Here is an 18,456-nt window from a genome sequence, read left to right as displayed (position 1 = left end):
CTATTTTACAGGTGGGTAGACTGAGACACAAAGCCATTAAGTAACTTGGCCATGCAGTGCTCAAAACATTTTTCTTGAATGAATCAATATAGATTGGGTACTTTGTAGCTCTAGCACATGGTGTTCAATAAACTTTTTCTAAGTGTTTTGTGCATTTTCTGGCTGTCTAACCTAAGAACCCCCCCATCCATGGTCCGCTCCTTCTCCTAAGCCCCGCCCCCTGGGGGGTAGGCCAAGGCACCTCCCTATTTTGCACTTCCTCTCTTACGATATCCAGTGGTGGACAGATGCTTAAGCCACGCCTTCTGTGGTAGTCAATGGCCGCTCCCTACCTTGAGAGACTTCTTGTTTGGCATCCAACGGCCTGCAACTCGCACTTAAGCCCCGCCTCTGGGAGTGGAGGCTATCAAACAACCCGCCGCCTATATTGATTGGGCCTTCTTTTCTGTGGTATCCAATGGCCTGCCTCCCACATAAAGCCCCTCCTACTATGGCGGCCCATGGCCCGCCCCTCTACCCTAAGCTCCGCCCCTAAGTCTGGCAGCTCTCCACCCGGCTCCTGACCGCCTCGGTTTCCCTCCTTCCCCCTTTGCCCTTTCACCTCCCATAACCTCCTCTCCCTTCAATTAGGCCTCTGGGTCACGCCCCTCGGCTCTACCCGTTATCCAATCCCGTTAACGTGATCTCCAACCCCCTCTTCTCATTGGTCTCTGCGCTCCTCTATCCCGGCACGTGGTTCTGAGCGACCTTGTCTCCCGCCGGTGACGGCAGGAAGGTGGGACATCCGGCGGCAGCGCGCAGTCCAATAAGCACGCGCCGGCCGCTGCCCAAGCGACCGTCTCCGCCCCCTTCGTTCCCTGCTCCCGCCCCCGGCTTCGCCTCCCGCTGCCGCCTCCACCGCTGCCGCCGCTGCCGCTACCGCCGCTTCCCGCGGCCTGGGCTTCCCGCCGCCAGCATGCCGCACGCCTTCAAGCCCGGGGACTTGGTGTTTGCCAAGATGAAGGGCTACCCGCACTGGCCGGCCCGGGTGAGGCCGCGCGGGAGATATGCCAGGCGGGGGGTGGGGGGGGTGGGGCAGTAGACGGCCAGGGCCGGAGAGACTCGTGCGCCCGGGTTCTGGGGGGCCCCTTGTCTGAGGAACCCGCGTTCTTGGAAGTCTGGGGGTCCCGGGCCTGAAATACCACACGCCTGGTGTCTGGGAGCTTCGGGCCCGGGGGCCTGGGGAGCCTCGGGCCTTGTGTGCTCGAGAGGTCTGGGGGACCCTGGTTCTGGGGCACACACACGCCGGGGGTCTGGGGAGGTCCCAGGCCTGAGGGACTCGCACGCCGTGTTTTTTTGGGCCCCAGACCTGAGGAAAGCAAGCCGCGGGTCTGGGGGTCCCGGGCTGAGGTACCTGTGCTTCGGGAGTCCCAGAGTTGAAGGATGTTGGGTTTTAGCGATCTGGGCCCTGAGCGGGCATGGTTCGAGTTTGAGGGAGATCCGTGAGTCTGAGGGGAACTGAGGACCGGGGGATTTGAGGAGAGTGATCAAATTGATGGAAAGGGCACGTCCCACACTGAAGGACCTCATTGGGGAAGCCATGAGAAGCCAAGTTGTGAGGGTGGCTGGGGGTGAGGGGTGCAGTAAGGGAGAAAGGCTTGAGGATCAAGGCTGAGGGAGGCGAGGGCTGGAGGTTCTGCTCATAAGGTCACTGGAGCTGAGAGACTTGATCTGATAATGTCTGGGACATTAGAGGTTGGAATAAGACTTGTTTGGGGAGACTCTCCCCCATTCGAAGAGCTTGGTGGAGGAAGCTGGAAGGAGGGCTTGGGGTGTGGTAGTCCTCCCAAGATGCTTGAATCAGAGACTAGCCCCTTGCAAAGGGGGATTGGTTCCAAAAGAGAGCATATGAGGAGGAAGGGGGCTGGGCCAAGGGGACTTTGGGGACCCCCTTTGCAGGAAGCTGTGGTCCAAAGAATCCAGGTGGTCTAAGGATTCCATCCAGGTCTGAAAGGTAGTCCTGAGCCTAGGGTCCCTTATCAGATTTGCAGAATGAAGTTCCAGGGACTGTTCAGGGTAGGTCCGTGTGGAAGAGGATCTGGAGGTTATTGTCAACCCTAGGTCTTAGGGCCAAAGTTGCCCAGGGCTGAGATTGGTAGAATATGCTTGGTAGGACTGAAGGGGTTTGGGGGTTGGGAGTAAGAGGCTCAGGCAGCAGCAGGGGACAGTGAAATGATGAGGCTGAAGATTTGACTAGAATAGGAGTTCAGGAGTTGCCAGAACAGTACTGTGAGATGGCTGGAGATTTCAGCCTGGACCTTCCCTCCCTATGGGTGGAAGTAAGCAGAAGGTCAGCACTTGGGGCTGGGGGTTTGGGTGCAGGGAGGCCACCATAGGATGTCAGGAGAGGCTCAGGGACCACTGCCCAGAGACCTGGTGCTGTTACTAGGATGTCTGGGCCGTGAGCTCAGAGGCAGGCCCTGGGTGAGGCCAGAGCAGAAGATGGCCTGGAAGGCATGTTGGGCTGGGCCTCAGCTCAGGGTGATGGAGTTTGGGGATGCTTCTGTGTGGGAGTGTGATGCTTGAGATGGATGCCAGAGATCCACAACCCAGGGCCAAGGATTTGAAAAGTAGCCTATAAAACTGAGGAAGGAAGCTGAGTGAGGGGAGCAGGGAAGATCTCAGTAGTCCCCAGGCATTGAAAAGAATGTTAAGGAATTAACGGGGACCAGATAACCCATTTTAACCTGATTTGCTCGCTGTTATTTTCTTGGGGGGCACCAGAGCAATGAAACTTTATGGGCACTTCCCTTCTTTCCAGAGTACCAGCTTCTCCCTCTCCAACCCCCTTCCAGCTGGCTCTGTTCAGCCCTGAACATTTCCAAGCACCTGATTGGAAGTGAAGGGGCTGCTAACCTCCTGTGGGATGTGACTGACAGCTGCTAGAGCCCATGGGCCTGTAGGGGAGGGTGGGACTTCCTGGATGCTCAGGGCCTGTCTCCTGCAGCCCACCCCCCACCTTCTGCATCCTTGGAGCTGCCTGCTGCAGCCTCTTGGAGACCAACAACCCCACCACCCAATCCCCTCTTTGAGGGAGGGGTTCTTGTGGGAGGGCCCTGGTAGTTCAAAGAAGCTGAGCTTGGCCCCACCCCCGGCTGCTCAGAGGACTATTTTTGGCTTTGCTCAGGTGAAGCATCTACCTTGGGGGCCACCCTGTGTGTGGAGGAGGGGATAAATATGCAATGGGGGGGGGGGAGGGCGGGGGCAGGGTACACAGGAATGCAGATGCCTAACTGGAAGGTGATGCATTTTCCTAGGTTGAAGGCTTCCTTTCTCCCAGCATGCTTTCCCTTAAGTAACTTGGCTAATTTCTGGGTGATTTTCTGGGTTAGTGGGTGAAGTTGCCCTGCCCCTCGGCTACCCCCTTACTGGCCTCTCACTGCAGATTGATGACATCGCTGATGGTGCTGTGAAGCCCCCACCCAACAAGTACCCCATCTTCTTCTTTGGTACACACGAAACGTAAGTGTCCCTCACTGGCCTTGATTTCCCCCAGGGGTGCCTCCCAGGGTGGCCTGGCTCACCTACTACCGGCTGTGGTTTCTCTTTCCAGAGCCTTCCTGGGACCCAAAGACCTATTTCCCTACGACAAGTGGAAAGATAAGTACGGGAAACCCAACAAGAGGAAAGGCTTCAATGAGGGACTGTGGGAGATCCAGAACAATCCCCACGCCAGTTACACTGCCTCTCTGGTGAGTACCTGGGGGTTGGGGACAGCTGTCGTGGGGTCTGCAGAGCCAAGTCAGGTGATGCTCACATGCACTGGAGACGAAGTAGCCTTAGCTTGTCTCATAGAAAAAGGAGAGGCTTCTGGGACAGAGCTTCTCCCCCTTGGTACTACTGACAATCTGGGCTGGATCGTTCTGTGTGTGGGGCGGGGATGGCGACATGGGCACTATAGAGTGTTAGGCAGCATTCCTGGCCCCCACCCACTCGGTGCCAGGAGCATCCTCCCTTTTGTTTTCTAAGGAAAACATTTTTCCTTTTAATAATAACTCCCACTTCTGCCATTACTGCCAGATTTTAGACTCAGAAAAAGACAGCAGTTAGTACATGTGAGAATTCTTTCTTAGGTGGAAAAAAATGCCAGGGATCATAGAGATGACATCTTAGTGGCAAATCGGTATCTGAAAACATTCAGGGAAGGGAAAGATCTAGGAAAGTTGAAGTTAAATTCATAGAAAGCTGTGGAAGGCTGCAGAAGGATGGCAGAGGGGTGTCTTGCTCTGGGTATTTTGGGGTGAGATGCAGATGAGGGGAGGCTAGGCTGGGGTTCTCCACTCTGTTGTTAACCACTGCTTTTGGGGTTTCTGTGGGTGGCGTGGGGAGGCGGAGTAGCCTGGCCTCAGGATGGGTGGGCTCAAGATTGGCTGGGAGCAAACTGACCGAAGGGGGCAGAGCTTGGCTGGTAGGAAGAAAAAGTACTACCAACAAGGTCTGCGGGGAGGGAAGCAGGAGTTGGAGAGGGCTTGGTTCTGTGGGGCCAGGTCCTGCTTGAGAACTTTGGATCTTCAGATGGTTTGGGTGTGCCTCCTGTGGCTCAGTCCACCAACAGATCCAGCAGACTCCTGTACTGACACCTGCACACAGCTAGGGACCAGGAATTCAAAATGACTGACACACTTCTTGCCTTCCAGGAGCTCACGGCCCAGAATTCAGGGTTCACTCAACAGATGGACCAGGCTCACATATTTAGTGCATGTTGGGGGGTATTTGACTTTTACCTCCAATGATGGGTCTGGGAGACAGAAGTCCCCCTGCTTTGATACCCACTCTTTTCCTTTGCTTTGCATGTCCCTAACTGGGAATCGGAAGGTCTTTAAAGTAGTTGAGTTTCATGAGATCTTTTTCTGGCTCCATCTCAAGTTCTGTTTGGTTATATCCTAAGCTTATTGTCTCCTGATGAATCATCACTCCATTTAATATTTATTGCACACCCACAGCTTGCTGAGTACTGTGTAGATGCTTGCCCTCGAGGAAACAGAACTCAAAAATGGTATGACCTTGACATTAAACTAGGCCCGTACAGGCTCCCCATGTTGAGGAGTAGCTCTGAGTGTGAGAGCTTATCGCTGCTGTTTGGTTCTCTAACCAGTCTATGCCTACAGATGGAATATCGGTTTAAAATCTAGATCCCTGAACCTCACCCCTACTCCCCTAGAGGTTTAGGTATAGTAGTTTAGGGCTGAGGTTTGGGGACCTTGGGGTTTTTCTTCCCATGCATCATCCTAGATGCTTCTGGTGGAGCCAGTCAACAGACTTAGAGTCATTGCTTTATGGGTACCTGAACAGTCTCTTTCTTCATCCTCTAAGTTTGCAGTTTATTTTTACATTTTGAGTGGGAATATAGTGTCATGGTACAAAATTGAGAAGGTACAAAAGGGGCATACAGTGAAAAGTCATTCTTGCCTCCTGGTCACTCTGTTTCCATTTCCTCTTAAGACAGCCACAGCTACCAGTTCCTTATATATCCTTTCAGGATTTTTTATTCATATAAAAACCTATAGCTTTCTTTTTTAAAGCATATAATTCTCTACTTTGCTTTATCCCTCCAATAATATATCTTGATGATTGGCCCATGGCAACATGCAGAGAATAGCCTCATTCTTTTTGACAGCCTTAACTCATCTGGTGCTCCTACCAGGAGTGTATGGCAAGGCCTGTTCCACATCCCTTGGCCAAGCCAGGAGGTGAAAAATGGTATCTTGCTATGGTTCCAACTTCATTGTCTTTTGATCCACACAGTAATCCTAGAGTGGGGTGGGCCAGTGGCACTTTCCCCATTTTACAGATGAGCAAACTAAGGCCCAGAGAGTTCACTTGATTGCCCAGAGGGACCTAGCTGGAATCTGAGACTTTTTTGTGGGGGGCTGTCCTGGGCACCATGGAATGTTGAGCAGCATCTCTGGCCCCCATGTACTCAGTATGAGGAGCACCCCATCATGATAACCAGAATGTCTCTAGACATTGCCAAATGAGGGACAAAGTCACCCTTGGTTGAACACCGTTGACCTAGAAGGATGCCATTTAATGTATCTGGTCACCGATAGAGGAAGAGCTAAGGGGATCTATCTAAGGTTCTCAAGCTGGTTAGAGTTGAGCTGGGGCTAAAACCTAGGCCTCCCGCCTTCCAGGGTGAATTATTTTCCCTCTGGCTGATAGAAGCCATGGTAAGGGCCTGGAGGATGAGGAGGAAGGCCCCAAGAATAACCTCTACATCAGGGGTGGGGAACCTTTTTTCTGCCAAGGGCCATTTGGATATTGATAACATTCGTAGGCCATACAAAATTATCAACTTAAAAATTAGCCTGCTTGCCTGGCCAGTGTGGCTCAGTGGTTGAGCATCAACTCCTGAACCCAGGACGTCGATTCCTGGTCAGGGTACATGCCCGGGTTGTGGGCTCGATCTCCAGTGGGGGCATGCAGGTGAAAGCTGATCTATGATTCTCTCTCATCCTTGATGTTTCTATCTATCCATCTCTGAAATCAGTAACAATCTATTAAAAAAAAAAAAAAGAGCAGTGCTGTGGACACCTGAACCTAGGTTCAAGTGAGCAAATGTGTGTCAGGTACTTTGTAAGTGCAAGATAGTAGTTGGGAATGAGGAGGCCAGGCTGAATTTTTTAAAAAATATATATTTTATTGATTTTTTACAGAGAGGAAGGGAGAGGGATAGAGAGCTAGAAACATTGATGAGAGAGAAACATCGACCAGCTGCCTCCTGCACACCACCTACCGGGGATGTGCCTGCAACCAATGTACATGCCCTTGACCGGAATCGAACCCGGGACCCTTCAGTCCGCAGGCTGATGCTCTATCCGCTGAGCCAAACCGGTTTTGGCATCCAGGCTGGATTTGACCTTCCCTTTCCATCTGCTTCACATCCAGATTCATTAAGATGTTGAGAGAAATGAGTGCTCATCTCACTTACTTAGCCACTGGGTGTCCAAATGTCCCCCAACTTCTCCACATGGATCAGAGTTCTCAAAACCGTTGCTGGCAGGCACTTAGAGACCACGGGCTGACCCAGATCAGAGTTCCTGGCTCTACCCACAAGCACAGTATAGGGCAAGTCACTTAGCTTCCAGAGTCTCAGTTTCCCTAATTGTGGACCATGCCCATTCATCCCAATCACCTGACTGGGCCATGGAGGCACAGTTGATCAAGAGCTTCTGGAAGTGAGGAGGCATCTAATAAGCACTAGCTGTGTGCAGGACCCAGGCTTAGTGGCCAAGGTGAACGTGCCTTGCATCCCAGCTCTGACACTTACTTGCTGTGCTATCTTGTCACACCAGCTTTTTTCTCATCTGCACAATGAGAATAACAGCTTCCACAAGTTACACACAGAGAGAGAAAGAGAGGAGGGGGGAAGAGAGAGAGGTGATGAACTCATTGTTTGGTGGTTTGCACTTGAGTAACGCTTGCAAAAGATCTTTGAACCAGCCAGTTAGTCACTTACTCTCTCAGTGACAAACGGGGTAGCATCTCCTTTCTCTGTTTACCAGTGGTGCTCCTCAGTCCTGGAGGACAGTGTGACCGAAACCCACCATAAAGGCGCGATTCTTCTAGCGTTTTAGGTTTGGGCCTAAACCTACTTAGTTTTATACTTTTTAATCTTGTCAACCATACAGACAAGGCCCTGCCTCCCTGCCTAAGGTCACAGTGATTCAAGGGAGACAAAAGGTGTTTGGTGCTGAGCTGCCAAGTCCTGTCAACACATGATTCTCATTTTTCTCTCCTGTTAAGTAGGGATTGTGGTGAAGGCTGGGAGGGCTTATGACTTCAATTTCTCAGAGAGGGAAGAGTGTGGCTTTGTATACAGAGTGAGCATGGAGTGGGGAAGTAATGGCAGACTGAGTCCCCTCCCGGCCATTCCATCCACTCGGTCCTTCCTGTGTCACTGTTGTCCCTGGTCTAGCTGTGGCGCCCACACTTCTACTCTCACATTTCCATTCTCTTCTATTTTGATGTGCTGCTGGGACTTGGCCTCTACCCCTGTCCAGCTGTTCATGACCCCTCTTCCCTCCTTCTGGCCACCCAGCCACACAAACCTCCGCCTCTCCTTGCTCCTCTTTCTAGTCTCACTTAGTTCGTCCCGTTGGTACAGCCCTCTTCTGTCCTCATGCCCTTTTGGTCCTCGCTTTTTTCTTGGTCAGCGTGCATGCCCTGCTCCAATCCATTGAGCTCCAACTGTCATCACACCAAGAGAATGGGGCTTTTTTGGGGTACTGTCTTTTTTTCTTAATTGGGGTAAAATTCACATAACATAAAATTCAGAATTTTAAAGCATACAGTACACTGGCTTTTAATACTTTCACAATGTTGTGCAACCATCACTACTATCTGATTCCAGAACATTCCTATCACCCCACAAAGAAACCACCTTCTTCATTAGCAGTCACCCTCGATTCTCTCCTCCAAACACTAGGAACTACTAACCTACTTTCTGTTTTGATGAATTTGCATATTGTGGACATTTCATATGAATGGAATCATATATTTGGCCTTTGTATCTGGCTTCTCTTACTGAGCATGGTTTCAAGGTTCACTCGTGTTGGTTAGCGTGTGTCAGAGCTTTATTCCTTTTTATGGATGAATAGTATTCCATTCTATAGCTATCCCACATTTTATTTATTCGTCAGTATATAGACATTTGGGTTGTTTCCACATGATTCCAGAGAATGTGGCTTTTAAGAATCTCAATCTTATTATTAAAAAAAAATGAGTTATTTAGAAAAGAGGTACATACTGTGAAAAAACCTGGTCAGATTTTCTTTCTTTCTTTTTTTTTTTTAATATATTTTATTGATTTTTTACAGAGAGGAAGAGAGAGGGATAGAGAGTTAGAAACATCGATGAGAGAGAAACATCGATCAGCTGCCTCCTGCACATCCCCCACTGGGGATGTGCCCGCAACCAAGGTACATGCCCCTGACCGGAATCGAACCTGGGACCCTTGAGTCCGCAGGCCGATGCTCTATCCACTGAGCCAAACCGGCCTCGGCCCTGGTCAGATTTTACCCTTGGATTTGGCTGGGTGTCCCCCCTCTTGCTGTGTTGTAATTGCATTTACTTGTCTGTATCCCCATTAGACTATGAGGTCCCCAAGGGCAGGGACCCTGTCTTACTCGTCTCTAGCCCCAGCACAGGGTCAGGCATATAGTAGGTATTCTGTGACGTTCATTGAATGACTGAATGATGGCTAAATACGATCGGGCCCCATCCATTTTCCTCACACAAACAAAACATACAGAAGTTTAAAAAGGGACCCGAGAAAGCCCTGTGGCCTATCACTGTGCCATCTGCCTGATCTCCAGCCTTGATAACTCCTGCCTCACCTGGCCCGGCCTAACCTCCCAGCCTCTCTGCTGTCATTTTCTTTTCTTTCGCTGTGCCTCCCCGCGCCCCCCACACTTGTCCAGATTCCTTAGGAGAACCTTCACGTATGCCAATCCTGTCTTTCCAAATGCGTCTAGCCCCTAACACCCTTTGCATGCTTAGGACAAACTCTCAGCTAAAATGTCATGTCTTCTGAGGTCCCCCTCCCAGTGCAAAATACTCCCACCACTTGGAGTACACCTCTCTCTGATCCTTCCCACTCGTGTGCTGATACCTTCATTGCTGCCCTTCACCACAGTGTGGCATTGGCCTGTCCAGGTGGCTGTGGTTGGTTTCTCCCATTAGATTGTAAGCTCCCCAGGGGCATATTCTGTTCATATCTGTGTGCTTACCATCTACCTAGCACAGTGCCTGGCACCCGGTACCTCCTCCCAAAAGTGAGTTGTAAATGAGCCTAGCATATGGTTCAAATAGAACAAACGCCACACATAAGGTTGTGTCAGAGCTTCATCCCTCTTTATGGCTGAATAGTATTCCATTCTGTTGGAATTTGGAGTAAAGCAGAAATAGCAGTGCCTTGAAGTTTAAGCCCTGTGTTAGGTCAGCTTCCTTCTCTTAATTATGAGAATAATAATAATAGCAATAAGAAGCAAGCCTTGATGGATCTCTTGCCAGTCTGGGCACTGCCCTAAGTACATCACATACCACTTGTGTCTCATCCTTGTGAGAGCCCTGTGAGGCCAAAGTGGTGACATCCTCATTGAAACTGAGGTACAGAGAGGCTTAAGTCACTTGCCCAGGGTTTTGCCATGAGCCCCACAGTGCTTGAATCATAGCTTTGTCCATCTCAGCCTCCTGCCTCAGTTCTCAGGGCTTTCTGGGCCTCAATTTCCCTATTGGGAAAGCTGGCACTTAAGACACTGCCACTGGTGGGTGCTGTCCTCTGGGTGCCCTAGTTGGGAAATCCACTCAAGCCTGAGAATGACTCACTGTCTCTGCCCCCTCCTCCCAGCCGGTGAGTTCTTCTGACAGTGAGGCCCCTGAAGCTGACACAGCAGGCAGGAGTGAGGACGACGAGGACAGGGGAGTCATGACTGTTACAGCCGTGACTGCTGCAGCTGCCAGCGACAGGATGGAGAGTGATTCGGACTCAGACAAGAGCAGTGACAACAGCAGTCTGAAGCGAAAAGCATCAACCTTGAAGGTAGGGGTGGGGTGGGGCAGATACACCTGGCCTGTGTGAGGGGCTGGTAGCCCAGCAATGCCCTGACTCTTTCTCCTTCCAGCCTGAAGTTGCATCCTGCATCTTACTTACCCACTCCTGTTTTTTTAATCAGATTCTCGAAGGGTCCCAGTTGACCTCGTTAAAAGTTCTGGAGCAGGGGTGGGGAACCATTTTTTTGCCAAGGGCTACTTGGATACTTATAACATCATTCTTGGGCCAGACAAAATTATCCACTTAAAAATTAACCTGCTATATTTGGTCAAACATTTAATGAACTGACCCCTAATGCCTTGGCAGGTCAGACCAAATGATTTCTTGGGCCTCATACGGCTCGGGCCAGAATTCCCCACCCCTGTTGTAGAGTTTGAGCTTTCCCAGAATAAGAGGGGTCAGGTGGGAGACTGCTCTGTTGAGCACATATGCTTTTCTGGTCTGTTTGGGTTGCTCTCCCTCCAGATGTCAGTCTCAAAACGAGCCCGGAAGGCCTCCAGTGACCTGGATCAGGCTAGTGTGTCCCCATCTGAGGAGGAGAACTCTGAAAGCTCATCTGAGTCAGAGAAGACCAGTGACCAGGTGAGCAGGTGGTTTGCTCCTTGGGTGGGTGGGGAGAGATGCACAGGTGGGAGCCACGCAGTGGCCAGCCAGTTGAATTCTGTTCAGCTCTCTTCTCTCTGCCCAGGATTTCACCCCTGAGAAGAAAGCCATGGTTCGGGTGCCACGGCGGGGTCCCCTGGCAGGACGGAAGAAAAAGGTAGAGGTGTGTTGTGTGTTTTTTTTAAAGTTTGTTTTCATTTTCTTTATTTTTGTTAAATATATCGTAATTGATTTCAGAGAGGAAGGAAGAGGGAGAGAGAGATAGAAACATCAGAGAGAATCATTGACTGGCTGCCTCCTGCACGCCCCCTACTGGGGATTGAGCCTGTAATCCAGGCATGTGCCCTGACCAGGAATCAAACTGGTGACCTCTTAGTTCCTGGGTTGACGCTCAACCACTGAGCAACACCAGCCAGGCTAGAGGTGGTTTTTCTTTTTTCATGCTCACCTGGGAGAAACTCTTAGAGCTTCTCTCCAAGGTCACCAACCACTGTCCACAATTAGAGTGGGGTCCTCTTTGGAGGAGGATAGGGCGTAGGCCAGGGGACTGCCGACTTCCACCTCTGGCTTCACTGATGGCCTCAGCCCCTAGTTTCTGAGTACCATGTGTGCAGAGCACTTCCCTGAGCAGATGACTTATTTTTGCGGCTCCTGTCTTTTACAGGTGTTGGCGTCAGAAGAGAGTGAAGCACTCTTAGTTGTTGTGTGTGTGTGTGTGTGTGTGTGTATGTGTGAGAGAGAGAGAGAGAGAGAAAGCTGTGTGTTGTGTGTGTATGAGTGTTTGTATTAATATATGAATTGTATGTGCACGTGTGTGTATGAGCATGTGCATATCCGCACAAGTGTGCATGTATGGTGTGTGCACGTATATGAGTGTGTTATCTGGCACGTATGAGCTATCTACGAGTTATATACAAGCGTTATGTGTAGTGTGTGCATGTACAAACGTGGGTGTGAGTGTGCATGTACAAGTGTGTGCCGGGAACTCAGGAGCTCGGGGACAGAGATAGTGGAAGAGGGCAGCGCATCTGGTTGGGCCTCCAGGCAAGATTTTAAAAAGCTCTTGCCACTGGGGAAAATCCTTGCACTTCACCCAGGAGGAGGGCGGTCTGGGGAGATTATGCCCTGTGACCAGGGTGAAGGATCAGGCAGCTGTAGGCACATCCAGGGCTGCCTGTGATTCTAAGCCTAAAAAGGCTTTTTTAATTTGGAGGAGGTGAAATTTTGTGGGTTGGGGGCTATAAGGGGTGCTGGGGTCTGCTCTCTCACCTCCATGCCCCGGCCTCTTCCAGAAGCCGCCATCGGCCTCTGACTCAGACTCCAAACCGGAATCTGAAGGGGTCAAAGGTGAGCCAGTGGCCGTGGCCAGGTCAGCCTCTTCCTCCTCTTTGGCCTCCTCGTCCTCCTCCTCAGACTCCGACGTGTCAGTAAAGAAACCTCCCAGGAGCAGGAAGCCAGGTAGGGTAGCTGGCACTGGTTCTGACCTGGTTCCCTGGGGCCTGCCCCACATGGGCCCTCGCCTCTGGGCTGGCCTGTGGGGGCCCCTTGCCCCGCCTGGAGGACCGTGCAGAAGAAGGCCACCCCTTCCTTTTTCGTAGCTGAGAAGCCTCCCCCAAAACCCCGCGGGCGGAAACCGAAGCCTGAACGGCCCCCGAGCAGCTCAAGCAGTGACAGGTGGGTTGCTTCTGGTAGGATCCTCAGCCAGGCTGTGGGTGGGTCTGGAACAGTGCCTTCTGAGGACCAGGCCCCTTCTCTAATTGGCCTGCACCCCCAGCGACAGTGAGGAGGTAGACCGAATCAGCGAGTGGAAGCGCCGTGATGAAGAACGGCGACGTGAGCTGGAGGCCCGGCGGCGCCGGGAGCAGGAGGAAGAGCTGCGGCGGCTACGGGAGCAGGAGAAGGAAGAGAAGGAGCGGAGGCGTGAACGGGCTGAGCGTGGGGAAGCCCTGCAAGGGGGCAGTGGGGGAAGCAGCGGCGATGAGGTCAGGGATGAGGAAGAGCCCGTCAGGAAGCAGCGTGGCCGGAAGGGTCGGGGACGGGGGCCCCAGTCCTCCTCTGACTCGGAGCCGGAGGCTGAGCTGGAGAGAGAGGTGCGCCCAACTTGGTGGGGGTCTTGGTAGCCCCATGGGGGGGGGGTGATGGGGAAACATGGATAACTGAAGAGGCTTCTCCCTAACACCCACCCCTTCAAGCAAGTCCATTCCTTTATCCAGCATGTTTATTGAGCACCTGTTGTGTACTAGACACTGTTCTGGGTGCTGGGGGTGTGGCGGTAAAGCAGTGAGTGACACACAGAAACCCCTGATGTTAAGGAGCTGATATCCGAGGGAGGGAGAAAGAGTAGACAACATTAAAATGTTACATGGTGCTTTCCAGAGCGTTCTGTGCTAAGAAGAGTAAGGCGAAGGGAAGGACATGAAGTGTTGAGATGGGAGGGTTTCTATTTTAAATGGGGTAGACCCTAAAGGCATCAGTTGAGAAGATGATATGTAGGGATCTGAGTTAAGTGGGAGGTGATGTGGGAAGATAACTTGGAGAACAACATCCTAGACTGTGAGCATAGCCTGTGCAAAGGTCCTGGGGCAAGATTATGCCTGGCATGTTGGAGGAAGAACAAGGCCTGCATGGCTGGATCAGAGTGAGCCAGGGGGAGAAAAGAAGGTGAGGGCAGGGAGGGAATGGAGACAGGAAGTGCAGGGCCTTGTGGACAGTGGGGAGGACTTAGACTTTTACCCTGAGGGAGGTGGGAGACCTGAAGGGCTGTATGCAGACAAGGGGTGGATGTGACTTAGATGTTCACATGTGTCCTCTGGCCACTATGGAGTAACAGTTTGTGGGGTGAGCATGGGAGCAGTCAGGAGGACTCTGATGCCAGCGAGGAGCAGTGGTGACAATCAAGTACCATGTGTTGGTGTGGGCCTGAATCCGAGAGTCTGACTTCCAAGGTCCATCACGTTCTAGACCCAGGATCCCACTTCATGTGGGAATGGAGAAAGCCTGACAACACCCCGTTCTCTCCCAGTCGCTTTCCCTTGTCCCAAAAGGGGGACCAAGTTCTCTGCCTCAGGAAGTGTCCTGCTTGGAAGAAGGAATACAAAGGGCTGCCCCACTGTGATGGTCCTTTCAGAGCCTGAGATCTGCTGCCAGGGATGGATGGGACACGGGGACCTTTCCCATTCCATCCTGTCCATTCTACCAGCGCCCAGCAATGTGAAGGTGGTGGCAGGAAGTGTCTTCCCAAGGGGGATAGTTCAGGAGTTCAGAGCCAGCCCCTGCCACTCCAGCCCCTCTGTTTTGCTGCTGCAGGTGAAGAAATCAGCCAAGAAGTTGCAGCCACAAAGCACAGAGCCTGTGAAGAGACCCAGCCAGAAGGAGAAGAAAGGGCGCCCTGAGGAGAAGCCCCGATCCAGGTCAGCACTCACTTAGCCTGTCTGTCATAGCTCCCCGAGGCCCATCCTGGTCCCCAGGTTCTCACTCCTCATTGGAGGGGCTGGGTGTCCAAATTTAGTTTGGTAAACAGATCCTGTTGAAGTGTCCCCTGTTCAGGATTGTGGTCCTTGACTGGGGTTTTCCAGACATCAAGTGAATGGGGGCCAGGGATGCTGCTCAACACACTGTAGTGTGCAGGATGGCCACCCCCAGAGAATGACCTGGCCCTGATGTCAATAGTGCCAAAGGGGGGAACTGTCCCCAGATCAGTGGTTCTCAGGCTTTTTAAGTCCGAGACCCACTCAGGTGTGGGGCCAGCACATCTCTCCGACATTTTGAAGTGGAATTCCAGCCATTGGTTGGAATTTGTCCACTGGGAACTTGCAGCCTGACTGCCAAGTAGAGTATAGAACTGGAACCGTGTTAACGAGTGTTGCTGTTGTCTATGAGTATCCAAGTGGATCGCCTTTTTATAACTCATTCTCTGGGTCTTACATACTAGACACTAACCCTCAGCCACATATAAAAAAACAAAGACAGAACTTTGAGTTTTCAAATGGTTTGTCCTAGGTGTCTGTCTTAGACCAGGTCTCGATGGTCCCTGACGCATCCTCACAGCTTTGGGGCCTCCTAAAGGTTTTCTTCTGTAGCTCCCGGCCCTTATTGGGGAGGATGGCAGTGGTTGGGGCAGGGTGGCTTCCTGGATGTTGGTCAGAGGCCTAAAGGGATTGAGTCTTCACAGGCCCGTGAAGGTGGAACGAACCCGGAAGCGGTCAGAGGGGTTCCCACCCGACAGGAAGGTTGAGAAGAAGAAAGGTGAGGGCCCAGCTGTCACAGTCGCTGCCAAGGTCTTGCAGCCCAAGGTTGCTGAGGTCGGGAGGGGGGCAGGTTGCTTCTGTCACATAACAGTGCTCAGGCCCGTGGCCAAGTCGGTTTGGGAGCTTAGGCCCAGGCAGTGCATTCTCTCCTGGCCACAGAACCTTCCGTGGAGGAGAAGCTTCAGAAACTGCACAGCGAGATCAAGTTCGCCCTCAAGGTCGATAATCCGGTAAGACACACCTTGGGGTCATAAGGAGCCACTCTCTCTGAGTGAAGCAGTCCCTGCCACCCCTTCATGTCTAGAGCTCCCTTAGAAGTCTCCAGAAATTGAGGCAAATCCGGGGTTCCTCGGGGTGGATGGGACGGGGTGGGGGGTTCATTGTTTTTATTGTGTGTCCCCAGCTGGGGCCATCCTGATGTGCAGTGCTCAGTGTCCCTGCCAGCTGGCGCTGTGGACAGGCCCCAAGAACCCTCCAAATCTGGGTCTTTCGGCAGCTCTTTCCACAGGGAAAGCCCCAAGGTGTCCTACTCTGACCTGTTGGGTCGCCTAGGTGCTGTCCCTCCTTACTTCTTACTTTCCCACCCTCAGGATGTGAAGAGGTGTTTGAACGCACTAGAGGAGCTTGGGACCCTGCAGGTGACCTCACATATCCTCCAGAAGAACACTGATGTGGTGGCCACGTTGAAAAAGGTACAGTTGAAAAAGAAAAAAAAAAAAAGAAAAAGAAAAAGAAAAAGGTACAGTTGGAGCCCAGGGTTGGAAGCAGGCTGGAGTCTGCTTGGGGAGCCTGTGTTCCTAGCCACAGCTGCCCTTGGTCGGCGAGGAGAGGGCCAGTGGACTGCCCAGGGGAGTGCCAGTCTCCGTGGGAGGTGCCCAGGTGGTGGCAGCAATAGGGAGGGTCTTGGGTGGGGTGGGGGGGAATGAGGCCAACTACAGTCCCTGAGCCAGGCCTCTTGGCGGGCAGATTCGCCGTTACAAGGCCAACAAGGAGGTGATGGAGAAGGCTGCGGAAGTCTACACCCGGCTCAAGTCTCGGGTCCTGGGACCAAAGATTGAAGCCATTCAGAAGGCAACCAGGACTGGAGAGAAGGAGCCGGCTGAGGCAGAGAAGCCTGAGGAGGCTCCGGTTGGAGAGGAGGCCCCGTCGGAGAGGGCGGAGGATGAGGCCAGTGCTGGTGAGGAGCTGGGTGGGCTCCTCCCCTGATAACAATATGGTGTGTCCTGGTGCTCTCTGCGCAGGCCTGGCTGTGTCCCCAAGGCAGCTGGTGCCTGGTGCACGCACACACCTAAGCCCCTCACGGGCTCTGGACTGTCAGAGTCAGGCAGTGTAGGAGGCTGTGTGTGTGTGTGTGTGTGTGTGTGTGTGTGTGTGTGTGTGTGCACGCCTGTGAGGCACAGGCCTTGGGCTGGGGCTAGAGGGTCATGGGTGAGCTGAGAGGAAAAAGGATGTTTCCAGCAAGGACAGTGGCCTTTGGGGCGGGAGGTGTTCCTGCTGGGGTCACCTGATCCTGATGACAGATGCTTAGAGCAGCCCTTCAGACTGGTGTTCGGTTGGCTCGGCTGAAGAAGCCTCAGCAGCCTGGGGGCTAGCCCAGCGGGATGTTACCTCTGTCCCAGCCTCAGCACTCATTTACTGGCCCCTCCCTTCTTCAGGGGCCTGGGCTGGCTGCAGAAGCACATGCAGCCAGCCGTAGCCCGGTGGAGCGGATAGTCCCCATGCGACTGGGAGGCACGGAGGTAGAGGTGATTGTGGCCACGTGGGGCCAGGGTCCTTCAGGAGTGTCGAGGGTTCCCTGTCCCAAAGCTGGCTTGCTCTCCCACCTGCTCGCAATAGGAAGGGGTCAGGGGTCCTGGGCAATAGCACCACAGTGTTGTATGACCCCCTTTCCTCCCCCAGATCTCTCAGCCTCAGTGAATGGTGAGGCCACATCCCAGAAGGGTGGGAGCATGGAGGACAAGGAACAGGAGGAAGGACAGAACTCGGAAGAGGGGCCGGTGGGGGGCTCCTCTGAAGACTTGTTACACAATGAGTAAGTGTCCCTGGGGGCTGTGGCACTGGGGGTGACACTCTAAGAAAGCAGGGACGGGGGGGCGACTTGCTGAGAAGGCACCCTGATGCCTGGGCTGCTTATCCTGGTCAGGGTCCCAGGGACTTGGCCCCCATGTGCTGGCCTCCCACCCCTACCCTAGCAGCAGACCCCTCTGGACGCCCCAGTCGAGGGAGCTGAGCTGCTCTGGATCAGATCCTAGAGACAGTGGCTTCCTCCCAACTCTCCAGGAGTGGGTGCAGGCAGTCTCTTTCACAAGCATCCTCGAGTCTGATGTGCGGCCTGCTGAGAACCCCAGACCGTTCAACACACACCCACTGCATTGGGCACGGCGGGATGAGCCTAGGGCTTTTAGTTTGTCAGTGGTAGATGGAGATAGACAGACAGAAAGGCAGTTTGCTCACCCCCACCGTGCTGTGCTTCACCAGCAGCGCGAGGGAGGGCCCCGACCTGGACGGGCCTGGGAAGGACCGGCAGGAGCGCCAGAGGGCGCACGTGGACTCTGAGTCCCTGGACGACGAGGACAGCTGAGCCCCGGGCAGCCCGGCGGCCAGGCCCCGCCTGACATGTAGATGCCCATAGGCCTGCCCCACTCCTTCCCGGCCGCCCAGGGAGCAGAGAACTGTTGGGGAGATGCTGTGCTCTTCATTTGTATTTGTCCCTCGGGGGTTTTTTTCTGCCCAATTTCTGTGATTTCCAACCAACATGAAATGACTATAAAGGGTTTTTTTAATGAAAAAAATCACTTTTATTGGCTTGGTTTTCTAGTGTTACTGGTGCAGCTGGGCTAGAATGGGGAGAGGTCTGTAGCTGTCAAGGGCCCTATTGGGGACAAAGGGTTTAAGCCATAGTGTCACCCTATACAGTGAATGTGAGCTTGGTTTTAATGGTGTTCCTGGCCCGGCAGGCCTGATGGTGAAGAAATGGGGTGGGTGCAAGGCCTTTCCAAAACTAATAAAGGA

The 18,456-nt window shown here is 52.8% G+C and overlaps 1 protein-coding gene across 3 annotated transcripts; it reads left to right on the top strand.

The window, feature by feature from the left end:
* The first annotated feature begins 858 nt into the window (after nucleotides 1-858).
* HDGFL2 (HDGF like 2) lies at nucleotides 859-18,456 on the top strand. Of its 3 annotated transcripts, none has more exons than XM_054717494.1 (16): nucleotides 859-1,027; nucleotides 3,425-3,501; nucleotides 3,593-3,731; nucleotides 10,391-10,582; nucleotides 11,060-11,176; nucleotides 11,283-11,360; nucleotides 12,490-12,655; nucleotides 12,796-12,871; nucleotides 12,978-13,287; nucleotides 14,504-14,607; nucleotides 15,369-15,442; nucleotides 15,604-15,674; nucleotides 16,035-16,136; nucleotides 16,411-16,621; nucleotides 17,344-17,476; nucleotides 17,923-18,456. In XM_054717494.1, the coding sequence occupies exons 1-16, from the start codon at nucleotides 956-958 to the stop codon at nucleotides 18,023-18,025; spliced, it is 2,025 nt and encodes a 674-aa protein (XP_054573469.1). In that variant the 5' UTR covers nucleotides 859-955; the 3' UTR covers nucleotides 18,026-18,456. The 3 variants fall into 3 exon arrangements, with proteins under 3 accessions (XP_054573469.1, XP_008148827.2, XP_028015228.2); XM_008150605.3 differs by having other exon boundaries at nucleotides 11,283-11,354; nucleotides 12,972-13,287; nucleotides 17,923-18,455; XM_028159427.2 differs by having other exon boundaries at nucleotides 12,972-13,287; nucleotides 17,923-18,455.

Source organism: Eptesicus fuscus, chromosome 6 (genome assembly GCF_027574615.1).
Source record: "Eptesicus fuscus isolate TK198812 chromosome 6, DD_ASM_mEF_20220401, whole genome shotgun sequence".
In the NCBI taxonomy this organism is placed as follows: Eukaryota; Metazoa; Chordata; class Mammalia; order Chiroptera; family Vespertilionidae; genus Eptesicus; species Eptesicus fuscus.
Note: the sequence above shows the minus strand (reverse complement) of the source record. Positions and strands in the feature narration are given on the sequence as shown.

What these genes read in the sequence shown, in the direction of transcription:
- HDGFL2 (XM_028159427.2), top strand. Translation starts at nt 956, where the DNA reads ATGCCGCACGCCTTCAAGCCCGGGGACTTGGTGTTTGCCAAGATGAAG. An exon ending in AGGCTGAGCTGGAGAGAGAG is followed by an intron (nt 13,288 to 14,503) that starts GTGCGCCCAACT and finishes TTGCTGCTGCAG; the next exon opens with GTGAAGAAATCAGCCAAGAA. An exon ending in GAAGACTTGTTACACAATGA is followed by an intron (nt 17,477 to 17,922) that starts GTAAGTGTCCCT and finishes GTGCTTCACCAG; the next exon opens with CAGCGCGAGGGAGGGCCCCG.